This window comes from Rhinichthys klamathensis, unplaced genomic scaffold (genome assembly GCF_029890125.1).
Source record: "Rhinichthys klamathensis goyatoka isolate OS25496 unplaced genomic scaffold, OSU_Roscu_1.1 h1tg000139l_1, whole genome shotgun sequence".
NCBI lineage: Eukaryota > Metazoa > Chordata > Actinopteri > Cypriniformes > Leuciscidae > Rhinichthys > Rhinichthys klamathensis.
Window position 1 is genome coordinate 360,978 of NW_026606674.1, and position 16,598 is coordinate 377,575.

General features: G+C 39.3%; 1 protein-coding gene across 13 annotated transcripts in view; it reads left to right on the forward strand.

The window, feature by feature from the left end:
* The window catches only part of grip1 (glutamate receptor interacting protein 1), a 283,603-nt gene extending 273,039 nt beyond the window's left edge, over positions 1–10,564 (forward strand). For 6 of the 13 annotated variants that reach the window (XM_056257459.1, XM_056257463.1, XM_056257454.1 and 3 more), the window contains 7 exons: positions 175–343; positions 2,731–2,769; positions 3,058–3,169; positions 3,328–3,372; positions 7,343–7,573; positions 7,661–7,807; positions 7,908–10,564. In XM_056257459.1, coding sequence (XP_056113434.1) covers positions 175–343; positions 2,731–2,769; positions 3,058–3,169; positions 3,328–3,372; positions 7,343–7,573; positions 7,661–7,807; positions 7,908–8,171 — 1,007 coding nt within the window. In that variant the 3' untranslated portion in view covers positions 8,172–10,564. The remainder of the gene's footprint in view (positions 1–174; positions 344–2,730; positions 2,770–3,057; positions 3,170–3,327; positions 3,373–7,342; positions 7,574–7,660; positions 7,808–7,907) is intronic. The other 7 variants (XM_056257455.1, XM_056257466.1, XM_056257465.1 and 4 more) reach the window with 3 other exon arrangements.
* Positions 10,565–16,598: the final 6,034 nt, after the last annotated feature.

Genomic DNA, 16,598 nt, shown 5'->3' on the forward strand with positions numbered 1-16,598 from the left:
TTCAATGGAATTATTTAGGTATTTTATCCAAACTGATTTTTTTTTTAAATAATAAACATACAAAATACAATTTCAAGAAATATTTATGGGTAGTACATTTCTCAATTATCTGCTATTGGCAAAAGTGGCAAAAAAAAGTTAATTTTGGACTCTGTTTGTGCGTGTTTGTTTCAGCTCCCACGGGTTTCCAGGCATCGGGCTACAGTTTCCACAGCCATGAGTGGAGGAATGCCAAGCCCAGCCAGGGCAGCCTCTCCCCGGTCAACAGCAGCCGGCAGAGGAACAACATCCTGCCAGACTTCGTACTCGGTGTGGATGAATGGGACAGGCCAAGCGCTAGCGGGTACGTCAACATACTGCCTTTAAACTATACTTAGTCGTTTAAATTCTCATTGCAGCATATATAACGAATCTTCATTTTGTAGGAATAGTTCACTATGCGCTCACCCTCAAGTCGTTCCAAAACCATATGCTATTATTTTTTTCATGGAATATTTTTTTACCTTGACCATTGTGTGTGTTCAAGATCTTCTTCAAAGATTCTTCTTTTCTGTAAGGGGAGAAACAAATCATACAGGTTTGGAATAACATAAAATAATGGGAATTTTCATTTTTGGGTGAAATATTAAGTATATATTAAGGCCGCCCGGTTTATTAGATGGTTAATGTGATGTCTTGAATTCATTGGATGCATTTTATACTACATTAGCAAAGTACACAAGACTTGAAAATAGAGTGAAATAGATTGAACTTTTCTGCCATTGCAGACATTAATATTCCATAAAAGTTATCACCTCTTTATTACCCTAGAAATTAAGTACTGAAGTGTCAATATCCGTTGAATCATGGACTAGTTTAGAGCCAGACTGTACAGAAAGGTATTGTGTGAAGGCAATGCTTAACGGCATCTATTAAAATGTTTTGTTGACTTCTCAAATTCATTAAATCCAAAAGACAATCTCAGACGAGACCATCAGTACAATTTTTAAGAAGTGAACTGACTTTAATATTCACATTAAGTGGGTTTTCAGTGTGAAATAGTCTTTGTTTCAACCTAAAATGTGACTCTCAGTCATAATATTAACTCAGCTGTGCGGTACATTTGCAGCACATTGTATTGTCAAAAAGACTGTTACTGGAGCTTTGATCGATCACTTTTGGGGTGATTCTACTTTATTCTTTGTTAGCTCGTGCTGTTGAATATTTGTAATTCAGATTCATTGTGCTGTAGATCAAAGGCTTAAAGGGCCCCTGTGTGCAGTAATGAAGCCAGCGGCTCTTGGGAAGAAAGAAGGCCTTTTTAAAGTATTTAGCTGACACTAGAGTTATGATCACCCTTTGAGGTTTTGTCTCAGGATTGTACAGTTTCCATTTAATGGTGACTGTGCGCTGCCTTAAAGTTGACCTCATTTACGTGGTTTCTTAATACTCATCCCGGGTCTTATTGTGCCAATTTTTCCACAATCCAGTTCAAAATCAGGGTTATAGGAATGACCTGAGAAGTGGACACATTATAAATCAGCCTGGCTCATGAATATTAATTATCTGGCATAACTTTCATCCAGCAATTGTAATTGATTGGCTAAATAGCACACTATGGCTAAGCAAAACAAAATATATACACTACCGTTCAAAAGTTTGGGGTCAGTGAGATTTTTATTTTTTGGAGGAAAGAAATCAATACTTTTATTTATCAAGGACAGTAAAGACATTTATAATGTTACAAAAGATTCTATTTCAAACAAATGCTGTTCTTTTGAACTTCCTATTCATCAAAGAATCCAAAAAAAAAAAAAAAAAAAAACTGTACAACTGACAGACCAACAACTGTTTCAACATTGATAATAATAATAAATGTTTCTTGAGCATCAAATCCTCATATTATACTGATTTGTGAAGGATCATTTGACACTGAAGACACTGACACTGGTGATGCTGAAAATTCAGCTTTGATCACAGGAATAAATTACACTTTACTATATATTCACACAGAAAACAGCTGATTTACACTGGAATAATATTTAATACTATAACTGATTTTTGTTGTATTTTTAATCAAATAAGCGCAGCCATGGTTAGCAGAAGAGAATTCTTTTAAAAGTATTTAAAATCGTACCGACCCCAAACTTTTGAACGGTAGTGTATATACGATAATTAATTTTAAAATATAATGATATTTCTGAACATTTTGGGAAATAATTATATATATATATATATATTTTTTTTTTTTTTAAATCATATTTTAGTAGTTGCAGTGCCTCTATTTTTTGTTTCACTCAAAAATATGTTGTATTATGGATGGGAGAAAAATGGGTTGTGAATGCTATTTCATGTTTGTCAATTTTAGGAACTATAACAAATCATCTGGAAAACATGTCTATATCTCAAATACTCTAGCAATACAGAATAAATAAAAAATGCTCGGAGAAGAAGAAACAACCTGTACTTTCATGCATTCAGTCTTTTCAAATATTGTCAGCATTCAGCATGCAGTCTGTATTTAAATCAAATCTGTACAATGCAAAACTTCCCCCATCTTCTCCAACACGTTTTTCTTTGTCGTTTGAGAGTGGTGGTAAAATGCTTTTTAGACGAAGGCGCTCAAAATGTGTTATGTACAGGATGTAAAGGCTAAAACACCGCTGTTAAAAAGTGACAGACTGAGTGATCTGGTTTGACTCTATACCCATGCCGTTTGTGTTATTGATTGAAGCTGATCTCCCATTACAGGGCATCCACGCTCCCCACCGGTTTAATCTCAGACAGCAGGTGAGGGTCAGTGCTGTGTGCCTGTTAACCTGCACTGCTTCCCCAAACCAATCCGGCCCTTTCACTTCATAACCCAAAGCCCCACAATCCACCAGGACATCACCGCCTATCACAGTGTGTCCGACCGCACGGGGTGTGTCTGTATGTGTCTCTCTTCAAGAGCCCCACCATAGCCTGCACAGATCATTGGTCCTCCCCTGCGTTCATCACTGTTACACCTGCCTGCTCATTGGCCGCTGTAGTTTTCACGTACTCGGCGGTTAAAACGTCCCATTGTGTTTCAAACAGGTTTACAGTGGGGCACGATGGGACGGAGCCAGACCAGGAAGAGAACTTCTGGTCCCAAGCGCTCGAAGACCTAGAGACGTGCGGCCAATCCGGGATCTTGCGAGAACTTGAGGTAACTTGGGAAGAAAAATGCCATCCGTTTTGTGTCCATTTCCCTCTCCCCACGTTCACCCGTTAGCTTTTTCCATTCATCAGCCCCCCTACACAATCTTTTTTCAGTAGCATGCAGTACCAACCCTTGTTTTGTGTAACAGCTCCTTCTTTTTCCAGGACAAGCCAGACAGGCTTCTGAATAAGAGAAACCTGGCCATCTTGGTACCTCTTTCTTTCCTTTGGGCTTCCTCTTTGCTTGTAGCGCTGGCACCCAAGTGCTCTCGTCGTGCTAATGGGCTCAGTGTCTCTTGCTGGGGGCCTGCTTGTAGGGGAAGGGGAAGGGGAGTGGGAGGGGGGATTCGCAGACAACCACTATTGGCATCCACTTCAGATCCTGGGGGTGCATTCAAAACGCATTATGATGTGTTAAAGGTGTCGTTCACCCAGATTCTGTCTTCATTTAGTCACAATTATGTTGTTCCAAATCATAAATCTCTTTTATGTTAGGAATAGGCACTGAGTAATTTTGTAGCCACATTTTTTATTTTAAATAAATAAATAGTTGATTTTCATTTTTGAGTAATGCAAGTTTAAATATACTTTAAAACTAGGAAATTTCACAACTGTAATTTCCAGGCCTGGAAAAAAATCTCGGACATTATTCAAATTAATAATTTATTTAAATCATAATGAATTTTTTTTTTTTCGCAGTTATGCTCATTGGCCAGAAATTGCTCTTGTAAGTGAAAATTATTTCTAAAAATCTTTATCCAGTCACTGTAAACATGGGTTATTTTATTGTTTCTAAATGATCAATTAGCTTTTATTTTTATATTCTCGGTTTTCATTTTAATGCCTTTGAAAATATTTATAATTAACGGTTTAAATATTTCTATTTAGCTTTAAATTATTTTTATTTTAGTTTTAGTAATTTTATTACTGCTTCATCATAATTATTTTATTTCATTTATTTGCCAAGGCAACATTAAAGATGAACTGAACTGAAAAAAATCGACGTTGATAACGTGTTATTTATGACAATTAAAAGTAAATTATGCTAAAAATGTATTAGAAATATCAATATAGCTTTTTCTAAGCAACACAAAAGTTTAACCTTTACATCTAAAATGTATATTTTGTTTCAGCTTTATTACTGAAATAAGGATTAATAGTTTGTTTTAGTTAACAATAACAACACTGCTTGAAACGATCATTACATCAACAGTAATTTTCTTCAAAAACCTGTTTTTCTTTTGAAAAAAAAAATTAATGAACAATATGCATCAATACTAACGTGTTTTTGTAAAATAACGATTTAAAAAGCATTTGCACTCACTCTGAGCTCGCAAGGAAACCCATTTGAAAACTAGGTTGTCGTCATTAGACTAATGAACAAACTAGTCTATTTTAAGGCTATCACATTGCTGTTGTTTCACATGATTTTATTCAGAAAAACAAGTGGTGAAAATCTTTGCCTGTTAACAGCAAGGCCTGCGGTGAAGAAAATGTTCTCTGACGGCACAGGGACACACTGATATCGGTCTGAGCGTCTCATTGCAGTTCTTCCCACCATAAAGCAGATCCTCATCTTGTGGGATGCATGACTCTAACGAGACCTGAATATTCCATTAAGAATCGAAATATTGCCACACTTGGCTCTGCCTGAAAGTACACGGCAGTATCTCTCATCAACATCATGTATTCTCGCACACATCATGTTCAGCTGTAACAGTGACATTCAGGTGAATAGTGTTTTTACTACCGGTAGTCAACTTTTGGTCCCTCATACAAAACTATCGTTTGGCTTCAGAAGACTTTCATGTGGAAGAAATAAGTCAAACAGGTTTGGAACAACATTAGGGTCTGTAAATAATGGCAGAATTGTTTTTTTTTTTTTTTTGGTGAACTATCCCTTTAAATACTATATAAGACAAAAAAAAATGTAAAAAGAACTTCTTGGAAAAGGGCTTTAGTCTGCTGTTAATTGCATTGTATTTTTTGTCAGTCACAGTAGATAATATCTGCTGTCATGTCACACAATGGTGCAATTGACATGCTTTGTGGCTAGCCTTGAAACGTTTCATGAAAGTAGATTGATTTTCTTGCCTTTGCTTTATCAGGTACCTCGAGTTAAACCCAGACCACACGTAGCCGTCAGCGCAGAGAAGCTTTTAGTAGTCAAAGTTAGGGATCGCTTTGAAAGCTCTTCACTTTCCATCCCACTTGTCTGTGGAAACACGATAAAATCAAAAGCCTTTTACGCTGAATGTACCCTTTGGCCTCAATTGGATTCGATGAAAGTGTTTGCCTTTGGTTTGTGTCAGTAAAATGTACTATTGAGCTCGGAACGGCCCGAAAAACATTGTACGAAAAGTACACGTTTTCATTTTTCACATGCTGAATTGATCAAATGTTATGTCAAGGTGCATGATTACATGTCTGATCACTGGTTTAATGATTTTTTACACTGCTTACCACAAATGCATCGGCTTAGGCCCCGTCCACACTACTGCGTTTTCGTTTAAAAACGGAGACCTTTTGCTACGTTTGCACCTCCCGTCCACACTAAAACGGCTTAAACGGAGAAGTTTAGAAACGCTGCCGATCCGTTTTCCGTTTTGAATCTCCGGAGGGCGTTTTAGTGTAGACGGGTCAAAACGGAGGACTTTAGAAACGATGACGTAGTAGAGGCTCACGCTCGGCTCTATGATTGGGTGTCATCAGTCATGGCGTTCTGCAATGCAATTCTGCATTTTACAACGCTATAACTGCCTACTTGCGCCGGAGTCAAGCTATTATTCCAGCGATCTGTGTCAATTCCCGTGTGCAGCGGCGGCGCTGACCGTACATGGAGCCTCAATTTTATCAATGAAGTTGTGTTTACACCGGCACGTGCATGCCCAGTGTTGGTGAATGGTCACGTGATCCGCGTTTTCAGTCGTTTTAATGTGGACGGAGATCAATTCTAATACGCAGCTAAAACGCTGGTGTGGACGGAGATCGTATTCGTTTTAATTATCCGTTTCTAAACTAAAACGCAGTAGTGTGGTTGGGGCCTTAGAAGAGTTTTCTGTGTGGTCACCTGTCATTAACCTGGAATCTCCATTCCATGCAGTTTGAGTGAGATTCACACAAACTAGCAAATGACGGTGGATTGAAAGAACGAAGGCATGTGGGCTCATGCAAAGCATGATGGAAGAGCTGCAGCAAGGCTTTTGTTGTGAAAATATTTCAGTATTGTGTAGTAGTGTCCCCAGTAAAAAGTCTGAACCAGGCTTTTTTTTGAAGATCATCTTCAAAGGACTCAACGAAACATCTAAAAACTGCCCACCGTTCATTACGTTTAATCATTGCCATGGCTTGCCATGGTGGAAGTCAAAGCGGTTCAAACCGTCCCATTAGTGTGTAAAAATGCATGTTACTATGAGTTTGTGTATCGTTGTCCATCAGCATTTTGCTTCTTGTAACACACTAAACAGGAATTGTAACACAAACTGTTAACAAAATGCTTAGAATGTCACCCTTTGTACTGTAACTGTTACACTTAATTTCACTGACAATGTAATTTCCGTTCAAAAGTATGGGCTTGGTAAGAATTTTTTTTTTTTAATGTTTTTGAAAGAAGTCTCTTATGCTAACCAAGGCTGCATTCAGTTGATCAAAAAAAAAAAAAAAGGTAATATTGTGAAAGATTACTGCAATTTAAAATAACTTTTCTATTTCAATTTATTTTAAAATCTTATTTATTCCTGTGATCAAAGCTGAATTTTCCGCATCATTACTCCAGATCCTTCAGAAATCATTCTAATATGCTTTTATGGTGCTCTAGAAATATTTCTTATTATTATCAATGTTGAAAACACCTGTGCTGCTTAATACTTTTGTGCAAATGTTACATGTTTTCAGGATTCTTTAATGAAAAGAAAGTTCAAAAGAATAGCATTTATTTGAAATGGAAATCTTTTGTAACATTGTAAACACCTTTACTGTCACTTTTGATCAATTTAATGCATCCTCGCAGAATTAATTTCTAAAAAAGAAAAAATCTATTTGATCCCAAACTTTTGAACGGTAGTGTACCGTATACTAAACTTAATTCATAAAGTGTGTTTTGAGTGCATTTATCTGTATAACCTTCTCATCACTTATATTTACTCGTACTCAGCTCAGTTTCTCATGGTTTTCCCTGTAGGCCACCATCATGTCGGGCAGCTCTTTAAGTCTAAACCACGACCCTGCGCCCACCCGAAGCCATCTGGGCCGTCAGGCCAGCTTTCAGGAACGTGGCAGCAACAAACCACAATACACACAGGCAAACCGCAGCAACACCCTTCCCACCGACGTCGGCAAAAAATCGTTCTCCATGAGGAGAATGAAGCAGGAGATCAAAGACATGTCACCTACCCCAGTTGAGCTACATAAGGTGGGAATACTGGTCTTTTGGTCATTTCTCGATTCCATTATCGTTATACAGCAGGTTTAATGTGTGTAACTGCTCCCACATTCCCAGATGAGTCTGTTGAAGGACTCAGATCTTGAGGACTTTGGGTTTAGTGTGTCTGATGGGGTCCTGGAGAAGGGGGTTTATGTTAACAATATCCGTCCGGCCGGCCCTGCTGAAATCGGAGGCCTGAAGCCATACGACAGACTGCTACAGGTGAGCCACTGTGATGCAGTCCCGCTAAATTATGGGACACCAAGTACATTAGAAATTGTACCTCTAAATGAGATAAATTTGTTCTTGCTTTGTGCCACAGATAAACCACGTCCGGACTAGAGACTTTGACTGCTGCTTAGTGGTTCCTCTCATAGCAGAGTCCGGGAACAAACTGGATCTAGTCATAAGCCGGAACCCAGTTTCCTCGCTGACCTCAGAACTGAACCCATTGGCCAATGACGAGGCTGTGAACTGGACTGACTCCGGGGACCCTCTCGAGCAGCCCGCTGCAGGGCTGGAGCGGGGCCAGCACAACTCCACGCTAGCGGGACTAGAGGACAGAGACCCCAACAAGACCTTATAGCAGAACTCTTCCAAGGTGCCTGCAATGGAGCGCTCCTCCTCATGGTGCTAAAGCAAACCCTCCCCTCCCTAAACGGCTCCCTCTAGTGGAGGAAAACGAGGGGCTTGTTGTCCTTTAGCACACACCCAGTCCCTTTCCTAAGTCAGAGCATGAACCACCGTGACTGAGAGGTCCTTACCTGACACGCTGGGTGTGTTTTTACCCTGTGAAAAAGGCGGCGAAGACCACACTGACCTCTTGGAAAACCAAATTGTGAGGAAAAGAAAACCTGAAACAGTGCCATCCCTGATTTTTATTGCCAATAAACAAGAATAGTTTTAAGGACAACTCAAAAAAACACAAAAAAAAAGAAGCAAAAGATGCATAAAAGCAACACTGAGACTTTTACTTATGATATCGGACTGGCCACTCTGTGATCGTCCGTGTTTGTGTGAGTTCGAATGTGTGTGTGCGCGCGTGTCCCGAGACTTTATTTCCCAAGCCTCCACGAAGTCTGTCAAAGTCCCACATCCGAAACACAACCGTCGACCCTCCTATTTTTGTGATACTAAAACACAAGTGTGCGTATAGTGTATGTCCGTGTATTTCCTTCTATCTGATGCCAAGGTCAGAGCTGGTCCCTTTTCTTGCTCGACAAGAGAGGATAAAGCTGTGTGTAGGGGAAAAAAAATAATCAGCACAATGAATTCGGTAGCCATTTTTCAATTGTGACTGAATGTGGGTTATAGCCTAATGCATGAGACCTTTTAATAAACTATTTTGTAGTACTTCTGTCCAAAAAAACAAGAGCTTGGCTACATGAAAAACACCATGTTTTGGTTCTCTTTTCACCGCAAATATGAAATCCTATGTCACTCATAAGGAGAGGGTGGCACAAAGGCACCTTATCTTGAAATTGGATAGATGTCTATTTTTATGAATCGAGGCGGATGATTTATAAGGGATGTGTGTGATTTTGAGCGGTGGCTGGCTGGTTAGCATTAGGTCACTATCGACCATGTACCGGAGCAGATTGATGGCACGAAGAAGGTCATTCGGTTCGGAAACTCTTTGTACTTTGTTAGGTAACCGCCGTAGGTCTGCGGTCTCCAGACTCTCGGCCCACTTTTTGAGGAAATCCATCATTGGCCCAAAGGATAGAACAGCTTATTTATTCCGACATCAATCTCGTAAACGAAAACGACAGCCGTTCAAGTAGGTACTCGCATATTGTTTACTCCGCTGTCTGTGATAAATGAGACTATTTCGACGAACAAATTCATCTCATTCGCTTAAATTTGCAGTACCCACTTATGACAAAAACACGAGCATGGGGTTGATGTCCATGAGAAAAAAAAAATCCTGAAAAGACTTTTGTATTCCTCCCACCATTGTTTAAATAGTTATAAATCATTATGGTGATTTGTATATGGTACTGTTATGGTTTTATGTCTCATCTGACATTTTTTTTCCAGACTGTGTAAGCCCAAAGGGTGCGCAATTCGTTTGTAAAGAGAAAAAAAAATCGAGTGTCAAATCATGAGAATGGGTTTTTCCTACCGTATGTGGTAGACCACTAAACATCACATTTGTAGCTCTGTTTGGAGAAAAAAATGACATTAGTAAAGAAAAAAATGCCATGGGTAAGCTGCTAATGGCAATGAAGAGCCTCACCCACCTGTGTGAAACTGTGCTTTTGATGAGTGATGTCACCCTCGTTTGTCAGTGCTCAACGATCCTGTCTACTCACTATTTTCAAATGGCACATTGTGGTCCAACTACTGAACCGAACAAAAACCCCATCAAGCCCACTTGATGGAGAAAGTTTACCGATGATGAAAAGGTGTCTTTATTTGTTGTTCTATTTCAGATAAACCTTCAGGTACGGGTTCATTCCCCAAACTCATGCACTGAGCAACTCACTGAGATGTTTCTCAAATGCATAAACGCTACATGTTGAATTATGGTTCTCAAGGCCTGATTCAAGAGTTAGTTGTCACTTTCATTGCAACGCTTTCCTTGACCTCGACTTAAATTTGTCAACACTTCACTGTGTTCCTGCGAATACACTGGTCAAGTGAAAAGAAGAAAAAAAACAACTCATTTTTGTGTTACATTTGTGGAAACGTTTAGTGAAGTCAAGCACTGCCAGTTAAAATTAGTGGGTGTCCATTTTCAGTATACGATGAATTTGATTCAATGTCAGTTATGTCCCTGAAATATTGTATTTTTATTTCTAATGGACAGGTATTATGAGCTGTAAAGTATTTTTGTACAAATTTAATACTTTGTTAGCATGATGTTTATCGTCTATGTATAAATTTGGGGATTCCTACAGCTGTAATCCTTTGTATGGCCGACGAACAGAGAAACAATAAAACGACATACTGAGTGGAGAGATGACACTGAAATGATCTCATGTGATACTTTGACGCGGGTACTTTATACGAGGTGCTATTTGAAGATTCCCTTCCACGGACATTGATATAATTGTAAAGGAATAAATAACTGGCTAGAGCTGCATGATTCTGGATGAATTGAGAATCACATATTTTTTGTTTCAAACAGAGATCACGATTTCCAAAATAACATGTAATTTACTAAAAGTTCTGACAAAATGTTAATTGCTGTAGTCTATTTCAAATATTTAATTTGAATTTGAATTATTTTAAAAACTCAGTTTGAGTGAATGATTCAATGGCTCATAAATACACTTACTGAATGAATGATTCAATGACAAATAAATTTTTAACAGTCTCGTCTCAACCTGGTGGCAAAAGACGTAATCGATACAATTGTTATTTGAAGCGTCATGTTACTTTAAAAAAGGTGATTTGCTCAGTGTTTTTATCCAAACTATATATATTTTATTCCAGTACTTCTGTGATAATATGGTCATGTAACAGAAATAATGATACTGTGTGGTGTGTGAAGCTGTTTCATACCTACACACGACAACTTCTCTCTGTAGGTCAGAACGCAGATCTGAATGTTCATTGTGATCATACTTGTCAAAGGTTTAATAGACAGAGCCGAATTGCGATCTTTTAACGATTAATCATGCAGCTGCATCTGAAATCGGCCCTATATCCTCATTCACTATTCTCTTCATTACTCCACTAATTTAGTCCACTGAATAAGTGAATAAAAACTAATAAGTGTGCCAGAAGTGCTGCTTACACCATCTTCTGGCGAGATGTTTGGCTCGACACTCGCAGTGCATGGGCAGACATTGGCTTTGCACTCATTATTAAGGTGTATTATGGGATTGAATGAGTGTACTCAATTTACACTATGGTTCTGGACACCACTACAAACAGCTGTCCCTTAAATAGTCCACAAGGCTCTATAAAAGTATATAGGGGGTGGACACAGCCTCCACATTGTTTTTCACACACTAAAACACGTAATTTCCTGTGAATGTGCAAGACTTCCGATACATTAGCCGCTATAAGTAAATAACTAGAAGAATAAAGTCCAGTAAACGGCAAAACTATTCACGCTACAACCTAGCATGTTTTACGAAAATGAATTAAAATATGCAGAATACAAGACAGTTACAATATATGGCCGAAATTTGAAACCTTGCAATGGTGCATTCGATGTCCACTCACACGCAAGTACTGGGGGGTATTCCAGAAAGCAAGGTTATCTTACCATCAAACATACCCTAAACTCTGTTGATTAACCCAAACCTTGCTTACTCAAGGTATGCTGGTTCCAGGACTGAGTTCAGTCAATCTGGAGTATGTTAACGGTTGACACCATAGACCGTAAAAGAAATGGACACAGCGACCCCATAGACTTCAACGGAGAAAAGTAAAGTCAATTAGAAGCACTCACTTCCTGATGGCTGAGCGTACTGCGCAGGCTCAAACTGAGCTTGACGATGTAGATGTGACGTGAGCAACCTGTCTGACAGTTGTAAGTGTTCTAGTAGCTGTGCCATGAGGAATCGGAATCATTCCCTTCCGAATCTTGCAGAGCCGGAGAGCGTGAGCAGGAGCTGTTCATGAGCTCGCAGCAGGAGCGACTTAATGACTCTCTATGGGCTTCTCCCTCGACTTTATGCCTCCACATCCCCCCAATTGCCTGTGAGCTTCTCCTGTCTATACGGTAATTTCTCTACTGTGCGACAGAGAGTCGCGTGTTATGACGCAATCGTTAGCCTATTTTTACAAAAACTGCTTCTACGGGGCCATAACGTAAGATACAAGGTAATGGAGCCTTTTACATTGTTGAGTTTCCTTAGAAATAAACAATGGACAAATGGAGTCTTTAAATGCCTCAGATGTAAAGTTATTCGATGTCAAAGTGGCGCCAAAATGAATGGGAGTCAGTGGAATGCTAACAGCAGGTGAAGGGCTTGCTAGCCAATGGCGGCCCCCAGGCAGACTTTAGTTTCCGGCTGGTGGATTATCCCCTTGGTTGACACACACTCCACATTCTCAACAGAGCGGCGAATCGACAAGTCACCATGGAAACGGACGCTAAGAAAAAGCGTGCCATACTATTTATTTCTTCTTTTGTTCAATGGCAATTTACATAGGCCTACTTAGTGCATATTCCACCTATTTAGTGGTTGTGGAATCATTTTTCAATATTTTCATTTATTAATCTTTAATCACTGTGAACAAGAACTACATTGTTTGTTTGATGCCAATTGTATAATAAAAGAAAAACTGATTAAACTAAATAAGTCTGTGCTTGCAAAGATAACATGGCTGCATAAGTTTATTTTTTATCTTTAGTCATTTTGCTTCCACATTGCTTTAAAAGTAAGATATATCATGTTTTCTTTAGAAATCCATTTATAGGGGTGACATATAGCCTAATTAATATCGATATAACATATATGATATTGTGCGCAATCTGTTATGCCCACTGGAGCCTTATCAATAGGGCACGCATGGGCTGAACACCTCTGAAGTAAATAACCCTGGAACAGAACCTGCTCCGAAGCATATAATCACCCTCTATATAAGGGCAGGGGCGTAATTTGTGGGGGGGATGGGGGGGATATAACCCCCCCAATATTTAAATCTATGCATTACAACCCCCCCATTATTTATACCATGATCACAATATCAGGAGGCATACCCAAACTTCAACCCCCCCAATGTTCAAACCAAATCTACGCCCTTGTATAAGGGTATATATACGAGGTGATTTCAGACACAGCCTCCACCTTATTTTTGGCAAGATTTCTACCTCCGGCAAGAATGCGATATCTACCGAGGGGCAGGGGCTTAGCTACGTGCCACCCCCGTTGTGCAAGAATTTTGACTTTTTTTCCGTTCAAATAAATGACACTAGCACAAAGGTCATGTACAAACTCCAGCTGAACTAAGTTGTCACTTCACCTCTTAATATGGAAAAAATAACAAGCCCAAAGATGCATTTAAGTGGACATGGCAACACTGCAACTATGCGCTTGGCGAAAGCTTTACGAGCATAAACAAACACAAACAGCAGAGCAAGACAAGAGCTCAACGGTCAAACACTTCCATCAAGCGCATGTTTACACAGAAAAAATACAGAAATCTAGTGCAATGGAATGGAAGGAAAACTTAAGGTTAGCGCAACAAAATGAACAAATATATGGCATGGTTATACACGCTCGCTCACAGTATTTAAATATACTGTGATAGCACAAATAAATGTGCAGCGTCTGCATTTGTACACTGTAAAGAAAATATAAATGAACAAGCAGTTGCATTTTTAATCACTTTTGAGACTTATTTTGTGTGGTTTACTAATAATTATTTATTTGCTGTTTGATCGGTAATGGCTTCTCAAGGTGCTCTACCGGTTTCACTACAGTATAAATGGATCGCGTTTGTGTCAGAGACTCCTTGCCTATGGAAAAGAATTTATGCATATTTGCGCTATACCACTGGTTTTCAACCAAAATCCAACACATCTGAACAAGCTAATCAAGGTCTTCAGGATTACTTAAAAGTTGCAGGTAGTTGAGTGTAATCAAGGTCAGAGGTCAACTCTGCAGGACAGTGGCCCTCAAGGGCCAGAGGTGAGAACCCCTGCTCTATGCATTTACCATATATGTTCACAACAATCCTCAAAAGTTCTGTATGTATTTTTTTTAACTGTACTAAAGCATAAAAATTAGGGGTGTAATGATACACGTCACGATTCGATACACAATGCTGAACTCATGATACGATATTATTGCGATACTCCAAGACCTATGGTAAAAGGTTAACAAAAAATTATTTTGATTAAAATGCTAAATGTGGTATTACATATGACTTAGTGCAGGTAACTCAATACACAAGACAATGGTGACACCAGAATAAAAATGAAAGTACAGAATTATTTTAGACGAACATGCTTGCACTCTGTCACTGACTAGATACATGTAAAATTTTACATGAAATTTTTTACAATTTAAATGTAGGCCACTTTTTACTGGTAACATAAGACATTTACCCTAATAAAAGTTCCATAATATTACGGGTGTGATGAGATCTCGCGATATTAAAATGTGACAAGATTTCTAGTCTCGTGATATCGCCATGACGGAGCGTGGGGGTGAAATTAGCATAGAATATGCCACCGCTACGTTTACATTACGGTGATCCACAGCGGCACTGCCTCTACTGTCGTTTTGCTTTTTTTATAGAAATAAAAAAAGAATTATTCGGTTGGATAACGGTTGCTTCAATTGTAAACTTTTGTTAACGTCTGCTCTGCTCATCCAGCACGAGCTGCAGAGTCGTTCAGCAGGAATCACAGTTCACTGATCCCACAACTAAACTGACAAGATCATGGCGGAGGATTCGTTGCGCAACAGAGCCTAAGCTTCAGATAAATGTCTTGTAGAATGTGCGCTCAGTACTGCTGCTCCCCATACACAGTATGTGCGATCGCGAATTCGAATATCACCCAATATCAAACATATCTTAGGCTGGGCTGTGTAATTGTAACCACCTCTTAGATCTGGTCTCTGTTTGCACTTTGAATTTTGAGAGAGTACGTTGATTATGGTTGCACTTCTTGTTTGCACTTAATAAGACTGAGAAATGTTATTTCTGTATTCAATTTGTGGAAAGGAGTTCAATTACGTCGTCACACACAGCCTCAATCAGAAGTTCTGGAAGCTCATAATTCATGTACAGTAAGGTCTGAAGAGACCATAGACAGTAAAAGAAATGGACACAGCGACCCCATAGATTTCAACGGAGAAAGTTGAAGCCCATAAAAGCACTCACTTCCTGATAGCCAAGCGCACTGCGCAGGCTCAAACTGAGCATGACGACGTAGAGGTCACGTGAGCAACCGTTCTGACCTTCTAGTAGCTGTGCCGAGACAAATCTGAATTGAAATCTGAAACAAATCTGTTGTTTAAATATTTTGTCCCGTTGCTTTTATGAACTCTCTATCTATGGGCTTCTCCCTTGACTTTATGCCTCCATGTCCACCCGATTGCCTCAGACAGTAAACGATTGCCTACGAGCTTCTACTTCTGTCTATACGGTAATTTCTCTACTGTGCGACAGAGCGTCCCGTGGTTATGACGCAATCGTTAGCCTATTTTTACAAAAACGGCTTCTACGGGACCATAACGTAAGATACAAAGTAATGGAGCCTTTTATCCATTGTCCCGTTTCTTAAGAAATAAATAATGGACAAATTGAGTCTTTGGACGCCTCAGATGTAAAGTTATTCGCTGTCAAAGTGACGCCAAAATGAATGGGAGTCAATGGGATGCTAACAGCAGGTGATAGCCAGCTACAATGGCGGCCCCCGGAGGCAGCTTCAACTTCCGGCTGATGGATTACCCCCTTGGAAGAGACTTGTGTGAAATCATACAGGAGAGAAGCCAGTCAATTTGTGGCAAAACCTTTTACAGTGCTTGTATATTGTTGTCTTTCAATGCTTTTGATGATTCGTACTCAGAAAGTAGAACTGAAATGACATTCATTATAAGATGATTAGTTAAAACATTTCAAATTGCACCTGCAGGCTATTTTTCCAGTCATGAATTGTGTTAAGGATTTCTTACAAATACTGTGCAAAAATCTTCTCAAAAGTCTCATTCTTGTGAACCTTGTGTCTCGCCACATTAGCATGCTTGCTAAATATCTGCAAATATTATGTATGGGTATTGTTTGCAGATATTTAGTAAGCATGATTTCACAAGTTCCTCACAAAACAATTCTACAGCCAGTTATTCTACTTTGAAATGTGCATTCCGTGTTGGACTGTGTTTTTGTTTTGGTCTGTGTGGTCTCCCGCCCACTGCCGATTTACCCAATAGTGCTTCGACATCCCGGGTTGCCAGTTGGCAGAGAAAACAGTGTATTGGAGCCATGGAAGCCAACAAACAAACTGGGTCAGAGATTGCAGATTCTACCAGACTTAAAATGCCTCGGCATCTATCTAAAAAGTTATTTGACCAGATGCATATTAAAACGCATTATTACA